Consider the following 19,079-nt stretch of genomic DNA (forward strand, 5'->3'; position numbering starts at 1 on the left):
CGGTAGCACAGTTCTCACAGGAAGCAAGATGTAATGGTGCATCAAACAATAAGCTTGCTGTACCTGCCCTAATGGAGCAACTGTTGGCTTTACAGCAACAGCAGATCCACCAGTTGCAACTGATTGAACAAATTCGTCACCAAATATTACTGTTGGCTTCCCAAAAAACAGACCTGTCAACATCTTCTAGCCCTTCTCAAGGTACTTTACGAACATCTGCCAACCCCTTGTCCACGTTAAGTTCCCATTTATCCCAGCAGCTGGCTGCGGCAGCTGGATTAGCACAAAGTCTTGCTAGTCAATCTGCCAGTATCAGTGGTTTGAAACAGCTACCCCCTCTACAGCTACCTCAGAGCAACCCTGGCACCACTATTCCATCCAGTAGTGGCTCGTCTCCAAATATCAACATATTGGCAGCAGCAATTACAACACCGTCCTCAGAAAAAGTGGCTTCAAATGTTGGTGGCTCACAGCTCAGCAACCCACCAGTATCAGCATCATCTTCACCAGCTTTTGCAATAAGCAGTTTATTAAGTCCTGCATCTAATCCACTTCTACCTCAACCTGCCCCTAATAACTCGGTTTTCTCCAACCCCTTGTCCAATCTTGGAACACCTGCAGAGGATTTAAACTCCTTAACTGCCTTGGCACAGCAAAGGAAAAGCAAGCCACCAAATGTAACTGCTTTTGAAGCAAAAAGTACTTCTGATGAGGCATTCTTTAAACATAAATGCAGGTTCTGTGCGAAAGTTTTCGGGAGTGACAGTGCCTTGCAGATTCACTTACGTTCTCACACTGGTGAAAGGCCCTTCAAATGCAACATATGTGGGAACAGATTCTCCACAAAGGGAAACTTAAAAGTCCACTTCCAGCGTCATAAAGAAAAATACCCTCATATTCAAATGAATCCATATCCAGTGCCAGAGCATTTGGACAATATTCCTACAAGCACAGGTATTCCTTATGGGATGTCTGTCCCACCAGAGAAACCTGTAACTAGCTGGCTGGACAGCAAGCCAGTTTTGTCTACTTTGACTACTTCCGTTGGCCTGCCACTCCCACCAACCATTCCAAGCTTGACACCATTTATCAAAACTGAGGAGCCTCAACCTATTCCCATTAGCCATCCTTCGGCTAGCCCTCCATGTTCTGTCAAAAGCGACTCGGGAGTAGCTGATCCTTCTGCAAAAAATTCAAATGGGCATTCGGATGAGGCAGAAGTCAGTGCTTTGCCTACTGCAAATGGCAAAGCAGAAGAAAACACTCAAACTTCAAACTCCATCACAAATATTAACAGCTCTGTGAGCTCACCGGCAGCAGACCCTGGCTCCAACAGTATTGTTGCTTTTACAAATCCACTGATGCCTCTAATGTCCGAGCAATTTAAGGCAAAGTTTCCATTTGGAGGACTGCTAGATTCAACGTCCGCATCAGAAACATCCAAGTTGCAACAACTGGTAGAAAATATTGACAAAAAGGCAACCGATCCTAACGAGTGTATTATTTGCCACCGAGTTCTCAGTTGCCAGAGTGCATTAAAAATGCATTATCGCACACATACTGGTGAAAGGCCATTTAAATGTAAAATTTGTGGTCGTGCTTTCACTACTAAAGGAAATTTAAAGACTCATTACAGTGTTCATCGTGCCATGCCCCCCCTGAGAGTACAACATTCGTGCCCAATCTGCCAGAAAAAATTCACCAATGCTGTGGTGCTCCAGCAGCATATTAGAATGCATATGGGAGGACAGATTCCCAACACGCCTGTCACAGAAAACTATCCAGAGTCAATGGAGTCTGACACGGGTTCTTTTGATGAGAAGAATTTTGATGATCTAGACAACTTCTCAGATGAGAACATGGAAGACTGTCCTGACAGCAGCGTGCCAGATACCCCTAAATCTGTTGATGCGTCCCAAGACAGCTTATCTTCTTCCCCTCTGCCACTGGAAATGTCAAGTATTGCTGCTTTAGAAAATCAGATGAAGATGATCAATGCAGGTCTTGCTGAACAACTTCAGGCTAGCTTAAAATCAGTTGAAAATGGGTCAGTGGAGGGAGATGTTATGACAAATGATTCATCATCTATTGGTGGTGATATGGAAAGCCAAAGTGCTGGAAGTCCTGCTATCTCAGAGTCTACCTCTTCTATGCAGGCCTTGTCCCCATCCAACAGCACTAATGATTACCACAAATCACCAAGTATGGAAGAGAAACACATAAGAGCTTTACCAAGTGAGTTTGCCAATGGTTTGTCTCCAGCCCCTGCTAATGGCGGTGCTTTGGACTTGACATCTAGTAACACAGATAAAATAATTAAAGAAGAATCTTTGAGTATGCTCTTTCCTTTCAGAGACAGAGGTAAATTTAAAAACACAGCGTGTGACATTTGTGGCAAAACGTTTGCTTGTCAGAGTGCCTTGGACATTCATTACAGAAGTCATACCAAAGAGAGACCATTTATTTGCACAGTTTGCAATCGTGGCTTTTCCACAAAGGGTAATTTGAAGCAGCATATGTTGACACATCAAATGCGAGATCTGCCGTCACAGCTTTTTGAGCCCAATTCCAACATTGGTCCTAATCAGAACTCTTCAGTTATACCTGCTAATTCATTGTCCTCTCTCATAAAGACTGAGGTTAATGGCTTTCTGCATGGCTCTCCTCAGGATAGCAAAGAAACACCTTCTGGTCTTGTTCCTCTGGGGCCTTTGCCATCTTCTGCCACCTCACCAGTTCTGCTTCCAACTCTACCCCGAAGAACTCCCAAGCAGCACTACTGCAACACATGTGGGAAAACATTTTCATCTTCTAGTGCTTTGCAGATTCATGAAAGGACACACACTGGTGAAAAGCCTTTTGCCTGCACTATTTGTGGAAGAGCTTTCACAACAAAAGGCAATCTTAAGGTACTTTCCTTCTTGCTGTTCTTATGCTGTTACTTTAAAACAAACTATTTACATCTGTTGTAAACAATGCTACTTTTAAATATCTGGGGCATGAAAAATGGTTTTATTTGGTTAGCTTTGATATCAGTAGATAATCTTCTACTTAGTGCCTGAAGTTCTGGACAGGATTGAAGCGTATAATGCAGCAAGCTATTTCTGGGTTGATAAAATCACCAAACTCATTACGTAGCCTATGAAAAAGAATAAGACAAATGTTGCTAGAAAGTGTTCAATTAAAGATATGCATTAAGTGTACAACATATATTACTTATTAAGCAATGTAGCTTAAATACACTATTTTCATAACTATCATGCACAACAGGCTTTTTTCTAACATTCTTTAATAGGCATTATTTTAATTGATTGTATAACTAACATTTCCTACTGATGTGTTGAAAAAGCAAATATACTTAAGTTTTAGAACACTAGTTGATCACTTTACTGTGTACATGTTTCTGTTGACAGAGTATTTCTCTAGAGATTTCTGCCAGTAATGTGAGATGAATAATTACTTTCAGGCCATTCTGTCTGTACACAAGGCTCTCGGATGAGCAATCAGTAAAGGATACTTTCTTCCTGTCTGAAAAGAACACTTATAGGGAAAGAGTGTCAAATATAATACTTACCTTTGCAATGAAAATGGACATAGCAATTTTAATCCTGAAGTAACTATCTACAATTGACTGAATAACATAAGGCTATTATAAATTAAATACATGTAATGAAAAAGAGTAATAAATAAGTAATGTATTATTCATCAGGAAAAAGCTGCATAATGCTGGTACCTAGGTCCAGATGCATCTTATTTGTTACTGATCTAAACTGGAGTATTACATCCTTTACTTTTATTGGGTTTTTTTACGTAGTAATGACATGGAGACTGCTTTGTTTTATGTTAAGGTATATTTGATCAGTGAGAATGAATTCTACTGTTAACCACCTTCCTTCCCCACCCACTCCCTTCTTTCAGGTTCACATGGGCACTCACATGTGGAACAGCACTCCTGCGCGACGAGGCAGACGACTTTCTGTGGATGGTACCATGACATTTCTAGGAGGCAATCCTGTAAAATTCCCAGAAATGTTTCAGAAAGATTTGGTTGCAAGGTCAGGAAATGGAGACCCTTCCAGCTTCTGGAATCAGTATGCAGCTGCACTCTCCAATGGCTTGGCTATGAAGACCAATGAGATCTCAGTCATTCAGAATGGTGGCATCCCTCCGATTCCTGGAAGCCTGGGCAATGGTGGGAGTTCACCTATTAGTGGGTTGACAGGAAGCCTGGAGAAGCTCCAGAATTCTGAACCTAATGCTCCTCTAGCTGGTCTGGAGAAAATGGCAAGCAATGAAAATGGGACAAACTTCCGTTTCACACGTTTTGTGGAAGACAACAAAGAAATTGTAACAAATTAGAATAAACTTTATCAATAACATTCCTGCAAATAGTGCAACCAAGGGAGTTGCTTTTTACAAATCTACAAACTACAACATTATAAACACATTCTTTTGTACCATGTTCTACTTCTAGAGTTCTAAGAGAGCTTATTTATTAGTGATATAACCTTGCTTTGCAAACAAATGCAAGCATTAACTTTGGTCTCCTGTATTTTGAACTAAATACTAATCGACTAGAGTGCTGTAAACTTGCTGTAACATTTATGGCAGTTGCAAGTCTGTTCTACTAGGTGATCTTTTTCTGGCATTAACTTATTTTCTATACCCAGTTTAACATGAACTCTGGTATTGATGCAACACCTCAGTGATGCATTAGATCTCTAATAAAAGTGTGTATATAAATGTATACTTTGATCGCGCTGGAAATTTTATCAGCAACACATTGTTTAATTTTCCAAACAGAATTAAGGACTGAAAGCTGAAAATATAGACTGAACAGTGTGGGTCCTTTTACAAGCTCAGTTTTTGATTTTTATTATAAAATTAAAACTGCTTTAATTTTTGTAGATTTAACATTTTTTGTTTTGAACTGTTATTTGTATTGTGCTTTTTACTTGAGTCGTCTTAAATGTTCATAAGTTTCTGTACAGTAATAAGCACGCAGATTATTAGAGAAGATACAAAAGTGTTGTTTTGGTAGTTGAAACTGAGACGTAACATTTTGCCTTGTAGGTATATTCATTATAGAAAATGTGCTGGACTTTCACAATGCTGCTAAGTATAGCATCTTGAACAACCTTCCATGGACAAATGTAGATGCTCCTGTATATACAATAAGAAATATCACTTTCATTAAAATGTACATATGTTCCTTGCAAGACCAAGTTCTACTTCTTGACCAGGGGAACAAGGATAGTGTTTGTTTATTTTGTATTAGGTATGGGGGGGAGAGACACAACTTTGGACTGTTACATGCACTTTCTTGGAAAGTTGAAAGGAAAAGAGGTCCAGTTTCTTTAACATTTAATACTAACAGAGATACTGTAATTTTACTTGAGTAATCAAATACATTTTTGCAACAGATAAAATGTTGTCTCTTTTGTTTTTAAAGTGTATTTGTATTTAGTAATGTCTCTGACTGTATTGTTTAACTTTATCCCTGGGTAATGGAGGACTATCCAGGTATGTATGTATATATGTTTGTATCTATGTGTGGTATTCACATGCGTATTGCATATTAATGGCTAGTATATATTTGCATATCCACTAGGAGTGGGAACCTTGTCCTATAACAATTCAGTGATATTAATCCCAATAATCAAACTAGATATTTTGACATTCTTCATCTCTTTATAAAAAATGCTGCTAAAATGGCCTTATCAAGATGAGGTAAGTTTCCTTTGAAGGAAATTTATATTGGATTTGAGGCTTCACTTGGTTGAAATGTTTTATATTTGATATTATATTTACTTTATTCTGTGAGACTATAGAACTGTGGCATATTTATGCTACTTTGTAGGAGTTAAAATCTCCATTTAAAACCTTCATATATGATAAGAGGTTTATAGCTTGAAGAGGATGAGGGGAGGAATCAGTCTGGGCTGGCTTACTACAGGCTTGATCCATCATTCTTTATGTACCCACAATATAATTGAGTTTATTAGGATTTTTGGGACACAAGTTTGGCTCCACAGTTTTTGCCTGTGAGGGTTTTTGTTGTTGTTTTGTTTTGTTTTGTTTTGTTTTACTTCAAATTAAGTCTTAAAAATAATCATTTTGGCAGTTTATAAATTATGCAGGTTTAAAACAAATGAGAATTTCTAGTTTTATGTATATTGTATTTTTGCACTCTTGTGATTCAAATAGTCTTATTTTAGTGTCATTTTCACAAAGAATAGCCTATTTCTTGTAGCCTAATTATTTCTGTTACCTTAAATTGGAAGCAGGGGAGAATGTACAGTATAATGCTGAACTTAACTTGAAAATTATCTCCTGTGCAGTAACTATTTTTCATAGGAAATTTTCTTTCATTTTGATGACTATGCATCATAAACACTAATGCCTTCAGAAAATGTATGTGTTCTACTGTTAGTTTATATATGACTCATCTGGTATATAAATATGCAGATTTGTTAACATGTAAATGTACACCCGAGGAAGCCTGTATCAATGTGAGTAAGAATTTTGAGTAATTTTAGCGTAAAGAACAAATTAAACACAGTAATGATTTAATTAAATATGATCTTTTTAGAATAACTTTTGTGTCAGCAATTGGCAGAAACAAGCAGACTTTTAGCTTTAAATGGTTTTTTTTAAATTTTTTTGTTCATTTAGAACCTAAGGTTCATTGGTGCTTTACTTGTGCTTTTCACCAGGGGCAGTATTAAGCCATGTAAAACTCAGACCTTCATTGAAAATAATAAATTAGGGATCATACGGCCCTGCAGAGGGAAAACCTCATGCATTGTTGCCTTTGATATCCCTGAGGAAGAAAAAAGTGAGATAGCAAAAAGGTCAGGTCTCTGCTGAAACAGCTTTGGCCCCACACTTGCTCACTTGGCTGCAGGAAGAGCTAGCCAGTGCAGATGAACCTTTGGCAAGAATGTGGTAAACTCAATCACAAGTTTGATGGCAGTGTGTGACACTCACCTATGAGTAGGGTATTGTCTATAATTGATGTCCTTTTTAGTATTTGGTTTAAAAACTTAATCAAAACTCTAGGTGGTGTTGGTAAAGGCTCTACAATTTTTAGATACAATGCTTTTCTAGAAAACATCAGAACTAATTGCATGAGGAAATCTTTCAGTCTTGTCCTGATGTAAGGTAACTTCTCAGCTCCTAATTGGCTGCCTACCAGCTGATTTAGGATGCTAAGAGGGAGAGTAACTATTTAGCCCCTGTCTTCCCTTGCCTGCTAAGCTAAGGCTTGGGGAAGAAGTTAGCATGTCTCACTTTCTCCAAGGTCTAACACCCTCTGCATCACAGGGTTAATTGTATGTTGAGCTGTAGCACTAAGCATTAGGTGACTGTGCTCTGCAAGACTTTTGCCTTAGATGCTATCTAAGCATGATTTTTTTTTTGTTGGTGATGGTACTGGAAATAGTGTCTGTTCATGTGTTTAGGCCTAAGCACAATTCTAAATGGAGAAAGTATCAGAACCTATATTGGAAGAGGGTATTATTTTAGAGAGAAGGAGATTTATAATACAGTATAAGCCATATTTCTCTTCTCTTTCAATCGAGAGATGTGCCACATGGTGTTCTCTCATTAGCTTACACGAGGTAATGGCCCTGGAGCAGAAGCAGCAGCAAGTGCCGGAGTTCGTGAAATCATCCACCTGCTGCTTTGTCCTTCTAGATGAGGTTGGGCTCTGCTATTCCTTTATATTCCTGCACATAAAGTCCGTGGCTCGGTACAGGGGCCTCACAGCTAGGAAGTACAATGCCCTACTCGGTGGACGCAAGCCAAGGATCTTGGCGCTGGTGCCTCGTGTCTAAAGATCCCGGAGGAAGGAGCAGAGACGGGGGCTGGACCACAGTAGGCAAAAACCGTGTCGAGCCGAGGGTGGGAACAGTGCAAGGGAGAGGACAGGGTAGGCTGAGCGCAGGAGGAGGAGGGAATATGATGGAAGACTTTGTTTTATACCAAGACTGAGCTGGCACCTGGCCCAGCTGGGCTTGGCAGAGGGAAGTGGCAGCAATCCCCGGCTCGTTTTTTTTGAAAAAGAGGAAGGATGTAGGGGGATGGGCTTTTCGCCGCTGGGGGTGAGGCGATGAACTCGAGCCTTTTTGCCTGACCGGGTGCCGGATGAAGTTGCCTGGCCGATCGGGGAGCTGTGCCTGGGGCGAGAGAAGCGACTTGGGGAGCGGGAGCCCGGCCCGAGGGGGAGTGGACGGCGAACAGTCGCAATTGGGTTTGGGGGCCTTGAGCGTTTTTTTTTCCTCCCCAGGATCATTTCAAGCGCCTCTCCACGTGCCGCTCCTCCATCCCCGCCCGGTGCAGGTGTGAACGCTCCCTGCCCCTCCCCCAGTCCTCTGTGTTCACACGGTAGCGCCCCGGGACCGCTGTCCTTAGCCTCCCGCTTTGGCGTTAAGATCCGAGTCCTGCCTGGAACTGGCAGCGGCGGCTTTACCAGGCCCCGAGTCGGGGCATGGCGCACGTATGCGGCTTCTAGGGGCGAGTTCAGCCCCGCCCCGCGAAAGCCAAGCCCCTGGGTAGCCAGCGCGGCGGCTCGCTCTGAACTCTCCTGAGCCCGTTTTAAATCCCTTCCTCCCCCCCGCCCACGTGTAGCCAGGCTTGGCAAGACGAAGAGGCGGGAGCACGGGCCCCTGGGTGCGAAGGGGGACAGCAACGTGGAGCCAGGGACTGGGGGGCGGCCCAGCCCCGCAACTCCCCCGATGCTGGGGGCGGGAGGGGAGGCGGGGGCTTCCCCCCCCCCCGCACACTGGCTGGGGCGGAGACAGCGCTTCCCTCCCCCCATCCGAGTGGATTGCCTGTAATTAGCGGGGGAGATTTCCCTTAACGAGCCCTAAAAGCGAGACTCCACACACACACACACCCGCCGAAGGCGGATTCGCTGCCCACCCCAGTCACACCCTGCGGTGCCTTCCGATCCGAGCCGTGTCCCCGCGGGAGGAGGGGCTGGGTTATAGCTCCGTGGGCGTAGGGCACAAGCTGCTTTTCCATAGCTGCAGGGAAGTCCCGCTTTGAGGGGCAGGGCTGGTGACTGGCAGCATCCTGGAGGGAGCCCACAGTTGGGCTCAAGTTCTCCAGCATAGTGGGTCCCCCATCGGTGCAAGAGGGACCCTGCGCCCCTTACCCAGCTGTCGGGGCCCGATGCCACCTGCCTGTCCTTCCCCTTGCACCACATGAGCTGCCCCTGCGTTTGGGCAGGGACCCGACTTGCTCTAATGCCGCTGATCCCTAGGCCGCTGTCTGCCAGTCTCCCTCTCCTAGGGCCTGCAGCCTCCGAGGTCCGCGCAGGGACCGGGGGACGGGGCTGGAGCAGATTGTGTGTGGCTGTGGCTGATCTTTAAAGGCGAACGGTTACGTCGGGAGTTATCTGACACTAGCCCTTAGAGAAACAGGCACGGGAATGAAACGAATCCGGTTCCCCCGAGCGCTCTTCTGGCAAGTTGAAAGTATCTCCTAAGTCCTTCCCCCCTCGGCCTGGGACCCCACCTCCGTGCACTTCCTTGGGGCAGGATTTAATTCGTGTGCATTCAATTAATCCTTAGCCACACAGGTAACAAATCAATGGAGCCTTCGCGCCGAATTTTTCTCATTAGTGACTAAATTCCTTCGCCTCTTTTCCCTCTCCCTTTCCGTCTCAAATCTATCAATCCATCTCCGCATTCATTACATTAGCAGGAGCTATTTTATCCTGAAAAATAATTTATATTATTTTTAAAATTTCGATTTAAAAGCCGGGAAAATTGTATTTTTGAGACGCCTCTCTCCTCTCCTGAACGAAGACAAACTCCCCAGCCGAGTGTGGACGCTCGCTGTCTATTTCCACGTAGGTTGCTGGATTCTAACTTGCTTGTAACGTGCTGTCTGGCTAAACCATTTGTTCTAAGCTCTCCCATCAACTCTGCCCTAACGAATTTCCGAGCTGCTCGTAGAGCCCGGCTGTGAATGATTGGGCCAGTGGAGGGAATCCATCACTCCCTGTGTATTTGGGAGCAGAGATGGATTGGAAATTAGCTGCCCAGAGCACGCCCGTCGATTAACGCAGATCCCTAACGCGAGGGGTGTGCAAACGAACATGGAAAGGGGTGTGTGCGTGAACCGATGAGTGCCCAGTACAAACCCCCATTGTACTCCTTGTAACAGGAGAGGGGAGAGGAGTCAGTGAGAGGACGGGCTGTAAGGAAAAGGACCACCAAGACGCCTGCCCCGAACCCTCACTTTGAACATGTATTTGGCCATAGACAGCAACCCCCCAGCCTAGCAGCTCCTAGCCTAGCAGCCGGACAAGCGGTTGGCAAGCGAGTTCGTGGCACCGCATTTTGTCCTGAAATCTTGGACTGCGACGGAAGGGTTACGTGGTGCAGGAGACGCTTGCAACAGATCCGTAGTCAGTGCCTCTCCCGCGTCCCCGGGGTGCACAGGCAGCGGCGAGCGCACAGTCGGGCAAACGAACCCCATACAGGGCGCTGCCCGGCCAGGGGGAACGGTGTCACTCGAGAGCACGAGTTAGCTTGGACAGGGAATCTCTTCGAGGGTCCCTCCCAGTACATGGGCCAGCAGTGATCGCGGATGGGGGTTACTGACTGAAATCCCTCGCTGCCTGTCTCGGAGTCCTGGTCTGTCGCCGGGAAGGGGCACACGCTTGCAGGGTGCGCCTGGCCGCGTCCTGCCCCTCTCCGATGGTTTGTTCAGTTTGGACGCCCCTCCTCCCCTACCATCGAAATCTGCTTTGCCTCGAGCACGGGCCACAGCCAGGCGCTGCAATCATGTGTTACACACTGCTGGAAAAGGAGCCGTGCAATCCGTAAGCCATTTGCATTAGAGTTAGCAGCTAAGTCTAAAGCCCAATGATAAAAAGGCTTCCCAGAGAGGGGGGCTTGTTGATCTTGGCCTCCAGGCAAAATGTGAAGAAGCACTAGATGTTTGGAACTATCCAGAGGAAGAAATGGAAATAACAGTAGTATGGAGAGAAGCTTCAGGAGGTAGCCCAGTTAATCTGTACAGAATAAACTGAAAACAAACAAACAAACAAATGGTTTGGTAGCACTTTATAGACTAACACAACATGTAGATGGTATCATGAGCTTTCCTGGGCACAGCCCACTTCTTCAGATGACTGGAGTTTTGAGTTTTGGATGTGCAGATTAATTTAAACTGAGTAGATGCTGGTATTATTGTGTATAGCTTCTGACAAGTACTTAAACATGCCATTTGTGTCTTTAAATAGTTTTACATTTTCGTTTAGTTAACTTACCCATATAGATAAATACAAGCTTATCAGTAAATATTGTGCTTTACATTGACTATGATTATATGAAGCATAAATTTGCTGCCTTGTGACCCTAGATTATCCCCCTAAATGTTTCCATCGCCCTAAAATAGCTTCTTTCCACAGTCTGACTCTCCCTTCAATACCATCTCCCCTCCCCCTTCCTTTGCTCTACCTGTAAAGGCTGCAAGTAAGCAGTGTAGGTCAGGGCCCACAATAGCAGGGGGAAAGCACCAATGCAGAGAGGGAAACTTGAATGAGGTGTGCTCAGAAGGCAGCTGATGGAGGGGAAGAGGGATCTGGCCAGAGCAGCGTGTGTGTTGTCAATCCAAGAGATTCGGGAGTGTGGTAGGATACTGGGATTATCAGTGCTCTGTTCTAGAACCATGTTGTCAACTACTCTCCGACACAGTTATCAGAAATATGGTTTCTCTGTCCAGTGCAGAAAAGGGGTGGTTTTGATTTGTTTTGTTTTTCAGTCCTGTAAATGTAAACCATGTTTCAGACTCTCCTTGCTCACTGGAATGTCCAGTCATGGTTGAAATATGTTCTATAACAGGTTAGCTAGGGACATGAAACATGTTGGCGCCATATTAGTCTCACACATAGTCACAAATGCTACCACAGATAGGACCTAAATGCAGCGATTAGTTCTGAAACTTCTGGTGTCAGTTCTGCTGTGCAATGGGACATGTATCCCTATTGTCCAGTGCACTTAGCATGTGTGCAGACAGGGCTAAATAGCAGACCAGTGCCAAAGCACAAAGGTTTGTTTTTTGTTTTTTAAAGTTCTGAAAAATGCAGCATGTCTTGTTTTTACCATAAACCCTACAACTACTTTAGGATTCTAGCATCAGGTGTTGCAACTATAGCAGTATCTATGAGAAACATTCAGAAAAGTGGAGTGTTGTGACACAATGTGGTGAATTGATCTCTGCTGCCCACCACCTTCTCTCCTTTTCACATCCTTCACCACTGGTATATCTATTTTTTAAAAATGTCAAAGCTGATTCAGTTGGACTAGACTAATTGGTTAATGAATAATAAAGGAAAGGCCATGATGAAAAAACTACTTTAAACAGAGTACCCTTTAGTGAGGATGATTTATCTCAACCATCTAGTATGTTAAGACTACAACTTTCCTTGACTATGCTACTAAGATTTTAACAGGTTAGTTATTACAATAGTTAATACCTATTTAAAATGTACCTTTTTTTCCCTAGTGAAGACAAGCCTATGAATAGAGCCCTGCGCAGATACAAAATTGGCATCTGCATCTGCTTCCGCAAAAATGATTTGCAGATATCTGCAGCCACATCTGCAGATGCAGATTCCTGTGGATATAAAACAGATATCCCCAAACTTGCAGGCTGTGTCTAAACTGCAGGCTTCTTGCGCAAGAATGGCCGTTCTTGCACAAAAACTTTCAGAGCATCCACACTACAAGCCTGTTCTTGTGCAAGAAAGTTTACAGTAGATCGTCAGAAGAGAGGGCTTTTTGCGCAAGAGTTATTCCTCTCCCCACGAGGAATAAGACTTTTTGCGCAAGAGCTCTTGCGCAAAAAGGCTATTGTGGATGGGAAATGAGGTTTCTTGATCAAGAAGCCCCTATGGTTAAAATGGTCATCAGAGCTTTCTTGCACAAGAGAGCATCCACACTGCCATGTGCTTTTGCACAAGAGATGTGCTTTTGCTCAAGAGCATCCAGGGCAGTGTGGACGCTCTCTTGTGCAAGAAAGCTCTGATGGCCATTTTAGCCATAGGGGTTTCTTGCACAAGAAACCCCTGTTCCTGTCCAGTTTTTGCGCAAGAAGCCTGCAGTGTAGACATAGCCACAGGGTTTTAGATACAACATTTGTATCTGCAGATGCATCTGTATCTGTAAAAAATGAGCCATGGATATCCACATCTAAGTGGATTTGCAGGGCTCTAGGTATGAAGACTGCTTTGGCCCTCTTTACACTAGCTTATTTTCTTAAAATTGTCTATACTACAGGTCATGGAGCTAACAGCCCATTGAGAGGAATAGGGCAGTTCTCATATTCAGAGCTACGTGCTTCCCACATTTTCAAGTGTTTCTTGCTATTCAGGAGAGCTAGAGACCTACTTCCTTGAATGGAACCTGAGATGATGATGCAACCACATAACTCCAGGCACTGGGGCCCTAGGCAAGGGACTATAATATCAGCTCTTTTTTTCCCTCCTGGATTTATGAAGCCCCAGGGTTGGAAGAGCCTGGCCAATAGGACAAGCAGTTGCAAACCCTTTATAAGGAAACAGTTGATGCAGGAAGAGACTCCTGGGGATGCCAAGTGGTCTGGAGAACTGCACAATGGGCAGGAAGCTGAGCTGAGCCAGTTGAAGCAGGAGGTACAAAACTACTTGCAGATCATGTTTGGCAAAGATGGGGGGAGGGGGGGCTGGGCCGGGCCCACCGTGGCAGGTGGGGAGAGGCTTCAACCCCCACTGGTTAACCTTAACCTGCAAGCCTCACCCATTAAAGGTGGGGTTTACCAGTTAACCGGTTAAACATTCACATCCCTACAGGGAACACTGCCACCCAATGTCTATGTAAGTCACCAGGATTCTCACATGCATCCACATAACGGGAATGAATGTAGATGGCTGGAGCAATGTTCAGATGCCAGTCCACTTCAGCACAAGGAATTTGCACACATGTGCTCCAGCACACCTTAAGCTGGAGTTCGTGTGGGTTGGGGGTCTTCCTGTTAGCTAAAAGAGCCCAGCAGAAGTGAAAAATTGATATATTTTTGCAAGCAGGGTTCAAGTCTCCAGCTGTGGTGAGAGAGCTGCTAATGAGAATTTGGCTGTCTTATGAGCTGATGAGGCTGATAGTTAGAGGGCTCCGTCTTGGGAATCCCTTTTCTATGGCTAATAAACAAAGTTAAGTGTTTTTTGAAGAATATGTACGTGGGAGTTCTGTGACCTTTTTAACATGGCTAACTATTGTTACTGTCTCTGTATGGGCCTGGTTCTAGAATGAATACTGTGGATGAAAGACTGCAAAGATCTCACCTGATCCTGCTTCCTTCAGCAAACGCTATTTCCACTGCAAACAGTGTGCTCTTTTTGTTGCACTCCCACAAGACACTGGCACACACAATACAATGTTGCTAAACTATAATTCACCCATGTGTAGCTAATGGCTAGGAGATAACATAAGCACATCCTTGTGGTGCTGCTTCTCTATACTAGAGAAAACGCATTAGTTTAACAAAATCAAATTTAAGTTGAACCATTTATACCAGGGCAAGTACCTACACGGATTCACTGAATAGGTTTAACCCTTGCTTAAATCAGTTTAAATTCCATTGGCTTCCAATATCTATTAATTTTTTCAGCCCACTGCTGTGTGAGAAACTAGCAAGTCATTTAAGGTCACCATTCCTGTGTGACCCATACCAAACAATGGGTTGTGTTCTTGTGCTCTCTGTTGGCTTTGTAAAAGCAGTTAATTAGCCAATCCTGTATTCCCAGAACTGCAAATATTCATGTCGTCATCGATAAAGGAAGTGCACAAACAAGAAAGTAAACAAAACAGAATGGATTACAATGAATTTAAACATGCAGGAAATAAATCAATATTTGTCAAATGGGGGGAAAAAAGGTAAAATGGGTTGTGGGGAAAATGTGCAGGTTTTGTAGAGACTCATAAATCAGTGCAGGTGAAGAGAGGATGGCAGCATCTAAGAGGAATGATCTGAATACAGTTTCAGTGTTGGTGCTATTTAGAATTTTCTTTCTTTACCATTATTATGCTGCTTAGTTGCCTATTCATATATATATATATCAATCATAGGCGTGCACAGGGGGTGTGCCAGGTGTGCCCAGGCACACCCTAATGTCTCAAAAAAAGTGGCTTTGCATTTTAATTTAATCGCATGATATGCTCTTTTAGTTTTAAAGTATGGATTGTTGTATTATGTACTAAGCACTGAATGTAGAAATATAGAGAAAGCCCACATTCGCTCGCAGCATGTCCTTTATGATTGAGTATTCAATAAATGTTCGCCTTTAAAAAAATAAATAAATAAAATTCCCTGGGTGTACACCCTAATGAAATGTGCTGCGCATGCCTATTATATATAAGTTGTTGTAATTATATTAGAATGTCCAAAGTGAGTTTTATTAACATATTAATTGTGCATATCTGTGCTTTGGAACTCTGAAAAAATGCATGAAAATGTCCAAAGGAAGGTTTGTCTTTGTGGAGTGGCATAGACTATTGGAATGACTACATTGTATCTTTTTTTAAAAGGGGGTGTTCTTAAACTGGGTTAGTTAACCTGGGTTAAAATAGCAGTGAAGACACAGTCACTTTAATTTTAACTTGGGAAAGCAGCTTGAATTTAACGCCAAGCTGTTTGGCTACAGCTGGGGGCATGCCTCCCAGCCCAGATAACTGAGTCTCAGAAACTCAGGTTGAGTTAGCACACTAATATATCTATGTAGACATTGTGATACTGGCCGATGCCTGGGCTCACATGCTAAAAATAGAAAAGTTGATGTTGTGGGACTGGCAGAGGCTCTGACTAGCCATCTGAGCTCAGACGGCTTGAGAGCCTGAGCTGTTCTCTGAGTCAATGTCCTTGCTGTTTGATCTAGTGGAGACTGTACCCGGGCTGGAAGACACTCTCCCATCTACAGTGTAGGCATAGCCATGTGGGCTGTAATCAAGCTGCTAATCCAAATTAAAAGCATGTGACCTTTGTGGTACTGGGTATGTCTACAGAGCAGTCATGGGTGATAATTGTAGCTCATGTAGTCATGCCCATGCTAGCTTTACTCTAGCTAGCTCGGGTGCTATGGCAATGAAGCTGCTTCATCATGGGCTTTGGCACGGGCTGCCACCCTCATAATTGCCTTGGTTTTCTGCCATCCAAAATGCTGTATAGCGCAGGGGCGGCCCTAGACTAGCTGCCAGCAACTGGCGCCCGAGGCGAACCATGTGATCAGCGCCGCCACCTCCAAACCCCTCAATGATATTGCACCACCATTTGGCACCCCATTTAACTTGGCGCCCTAGGCGACCGCCTAGTTTGCCTATATGGACGGGCTGCCCCTGCGGTCTTTTTGAAAGATTGAGCTCACAACCAGAAAGGCAGGGCAAGTTACAGTGGACAGGCTTTTTAACATTGCTGGGTTTTTCAGAACTATTCCTTATTGACCCACAAAAATTGCTGTCCTGCAAGGCTGGCTGGCCAGCTGGGCTCAGCTCCCCACTCTGGACTGCGTGACCTAGCCTTGGATGCATGGAGTCAGCATGCCGCTCAGTTTTGGCTTGGCCCCTTGATGGGTGGGGTCAGCTGGGCCCAATCTGAGTGAGTGACATTGTGATCCCCATACACCAGGATGCAATGCTACTTGCTCAAATTTGGTTCAGCTTGCCCCCTCAGTTTGCTCATCCACAGTGAAGCATGGCTTGAGTCCCTCCTAGGCCACCTTGCCTGGACCACCTTTGCCTGTTACCCACATGCTCCTTTGGAAAGGGAAAGTTGCACTCTCCTGGCAAAGGCAGGATTCTGAAAACACAGCCTCTGCCTTCCTGCTGTGCCTGGATCCCCTTCTGCCTGCAGGTTTGAATCCCGGCCTGTCCCTTGCCAATGCCATGCCTGCCACCAAACTGAGTCCAGATGCTCCTTGTGACAGGGTGTTTGCCTTGCACTGGTCCTTTAAGGGCAAAACCCCAGATCTGAGCTGAGGCAGCTGTTGCTTATGAGGGCCCAGCTGGGGGCTATATAAAGAAGGGCTCCTGGAGGGAGAGGGGGAACTGACTGCTGCTCTGAAGAGAGAGCAGTAGGGATCTGATGGCAAGGGAAGCAGGAGGATTCTTGGAGGTAGAGCAGTGCTGGAGAAGGAAGGTAGGTCTGGGGAAGCTCTAGCCAAGCAAGCTCCCAGGCTGCAGGGCCTGAAGCAGCCAGGTTAGGCAAAGGCAGTAGGTCCACATCCTTTTGGCAGTGATGAGTGGCCATTACAGACTGCAGTCTGCCCCAGAGGCAGGGGCTAGATGAAGACTGGTAGTGAGTCACTGAGTAAAGGTGGGTCCAGGAGAACTGAGTGTTCCCTGAGAGGAGAGCAGGGTGCCCTGGGGAGGGAAGGACTCTGGGGTTCAAGCAGGGTAAATGCCAGTGCGCCTCCCCCCTCGAAAGGGGGCTCAGACACTGATGAGGGAGTAGCAAGAACATGGAGAGACACCAGCTAAAAGGAGGCATCCTGTGAGTCAACAAGTTATTTCCCAGGACTGCTGGCTGGGGGTGCCATGGTGGTGAGTCTGCCCTGTGACACTCCTCAAGACCTCTGTGGTGTATCTACTGCATAATCCTAGAACCATAGAGCTGGAAGAGACCTCAGGAGGTCATCAAGTCCAGCCCCCTGCCCAAAGCAGGACCAATCCCAACTAAACCAACCCAGCCAGGGCTTTGTCAAGCTGAGACTTAAAACCTCTAGGGATGGAGATTCCTCCACCTCCCTAGGTAACCCATTCCAGTGCTTCACCACCCTCCTAGTGAAATACTTTTTCCTAATATCCAACCTAGACCTCTCCCACTGCAACTTGAGACCATTGTTCCTTGTTCTGCCATCTGTGACTACTGAGAACAGCCTCTCTCCATCCTCTTTGGAACCTCCCTTCAGGAAGTTGAAGGCTGCTATCAAATTCCCTCTCACTGTTCTCTTCTGCAGACTAAATATACCCAAATCTCTCAGTCTCTCCTCATAGGTCATGCGCTCCAGCCCCCTAATCATTTTGGTTGCCCTCCGCTGGACCCTCTCCAATGCATCCACATCCTTTCTATAGTGGGGTGGGGGAGCCCAGAACTGGACACAATATTCCAGATGTGGCCTCATCAGAGCTGAATAAAGGGGAATAATCACTTCTCTGGATCTGATGGCAATGCTCCTCCTAATACACCCTACTTGCCATTAGCCTTCTTGGCTACAAGGGCACACTGTTGACTCATATCTAGCTTCTTATCCACTGTAATCCCCAGGTCCTGTTCTTCAGAACTCATTCTGGTATTCCTGCACTTCAGGGTTGGGAAAAGCAATTTTCAAACGTCCATGAAAGTGGCCGTATACATGTGAAAGTTTTGCAGCCACTGCTGATAGTCCCATAGCCATATCCCCATGTGGTCCCACCAGTCTATGCTTGTCGCATGGCACCAGAACTAGTGTGCCACTGTGTCAAAAGAATTGAACGCCAGCAGTATTTGCATCACTCTACTCAAGTGCTTTGCAGAAGAGTGTGTTCATGGCTTTCTGAGAGTCTTCCTCATTCGTGCAGAGCCTGAGTATATTACAGTATACTCCACCATGGTTAATATGATGACCATAATACTTTGCTTAATGGGTTCCATGATGGATTCCATGCTTATCCTGCAAAGACATCTGCACAGATAACCGGGGTGGGGGGAGGGAGGGTGTGAAAACACTACTTGCCATTGCTTTCAGGCAGGGGGAAGAAAGGAGAGGAAGGAGATTAGTGCACTATGAGACATTGACGACACTTATCCAGAGCCACCTGCTTCACAATTTTGCTCTCAGCGTGCACTGGGAGCATAACTCAGAATACAAAGTGGTGGTAAGAACTGTGGAATAGTTACCCACAGTGCATTGCTCTCAAAGTCAACTGTAGCCATCTTACTGGGAATATGCTACTTCAAACTACATTGAATTCTGGCACACAGTGGAAACATGCACTTTTCAGAATTGGGGGCCAAAAATCAACCTTAACAAATTCAATTTTATTTTAAGTGTA

At 44.8% G+C, this 19,079-nt stretch overlaps 1 protein-coding gene across 6 annotated transcripts in view; it reads left to right on the plus strand.

Moving 5' to 3' along the window:
- Positions 1-5,429, plus strand: part of SALL1 (spalt like transcription factor 1) — a 16,371-nt gene extending 10,942 nt beyond the window's left edge. For all 6 annotated transcript variants that reach the window (XM_006121131.5, XM_075940254.2, XM_006121133.5 and 3 more), the window contains 2 exons: positions 1-2,909; positions 3,919-5,429. The exon at positions 1-2,909 is cut by the window's left edge and continues 501 nt beyond it. In XM_006121131.5, the coding sequence (XP_006121193.3) occupies positions 1-2,909; positions 3,919-4,359 (3,350 nt within the window). In that variant the 3' untranslated portion in view covers positions 4,360-5,429. The remainder of the gene's footprint in view (positions 2,910-3,918) is intronic.
- Positions 5,430-19,079: the final 13,650 nt, after the last annotated feature.

This window comes from Pelodiscus sinensis, chromosome 12 (genome assembly GCF_052426305.1).
Source record: "Pelodiscus sinensis isolate ZL-2025 chromosome 12, ASM5242630v1, whole genome shotgun sequence".
Taxonomy (NCBI): domain Eukaryota; kingdom Metazoa; phylum Chordata; order Testudines; family Trionychidae; genus Pelodiscus; species Pelodiscus sinensis.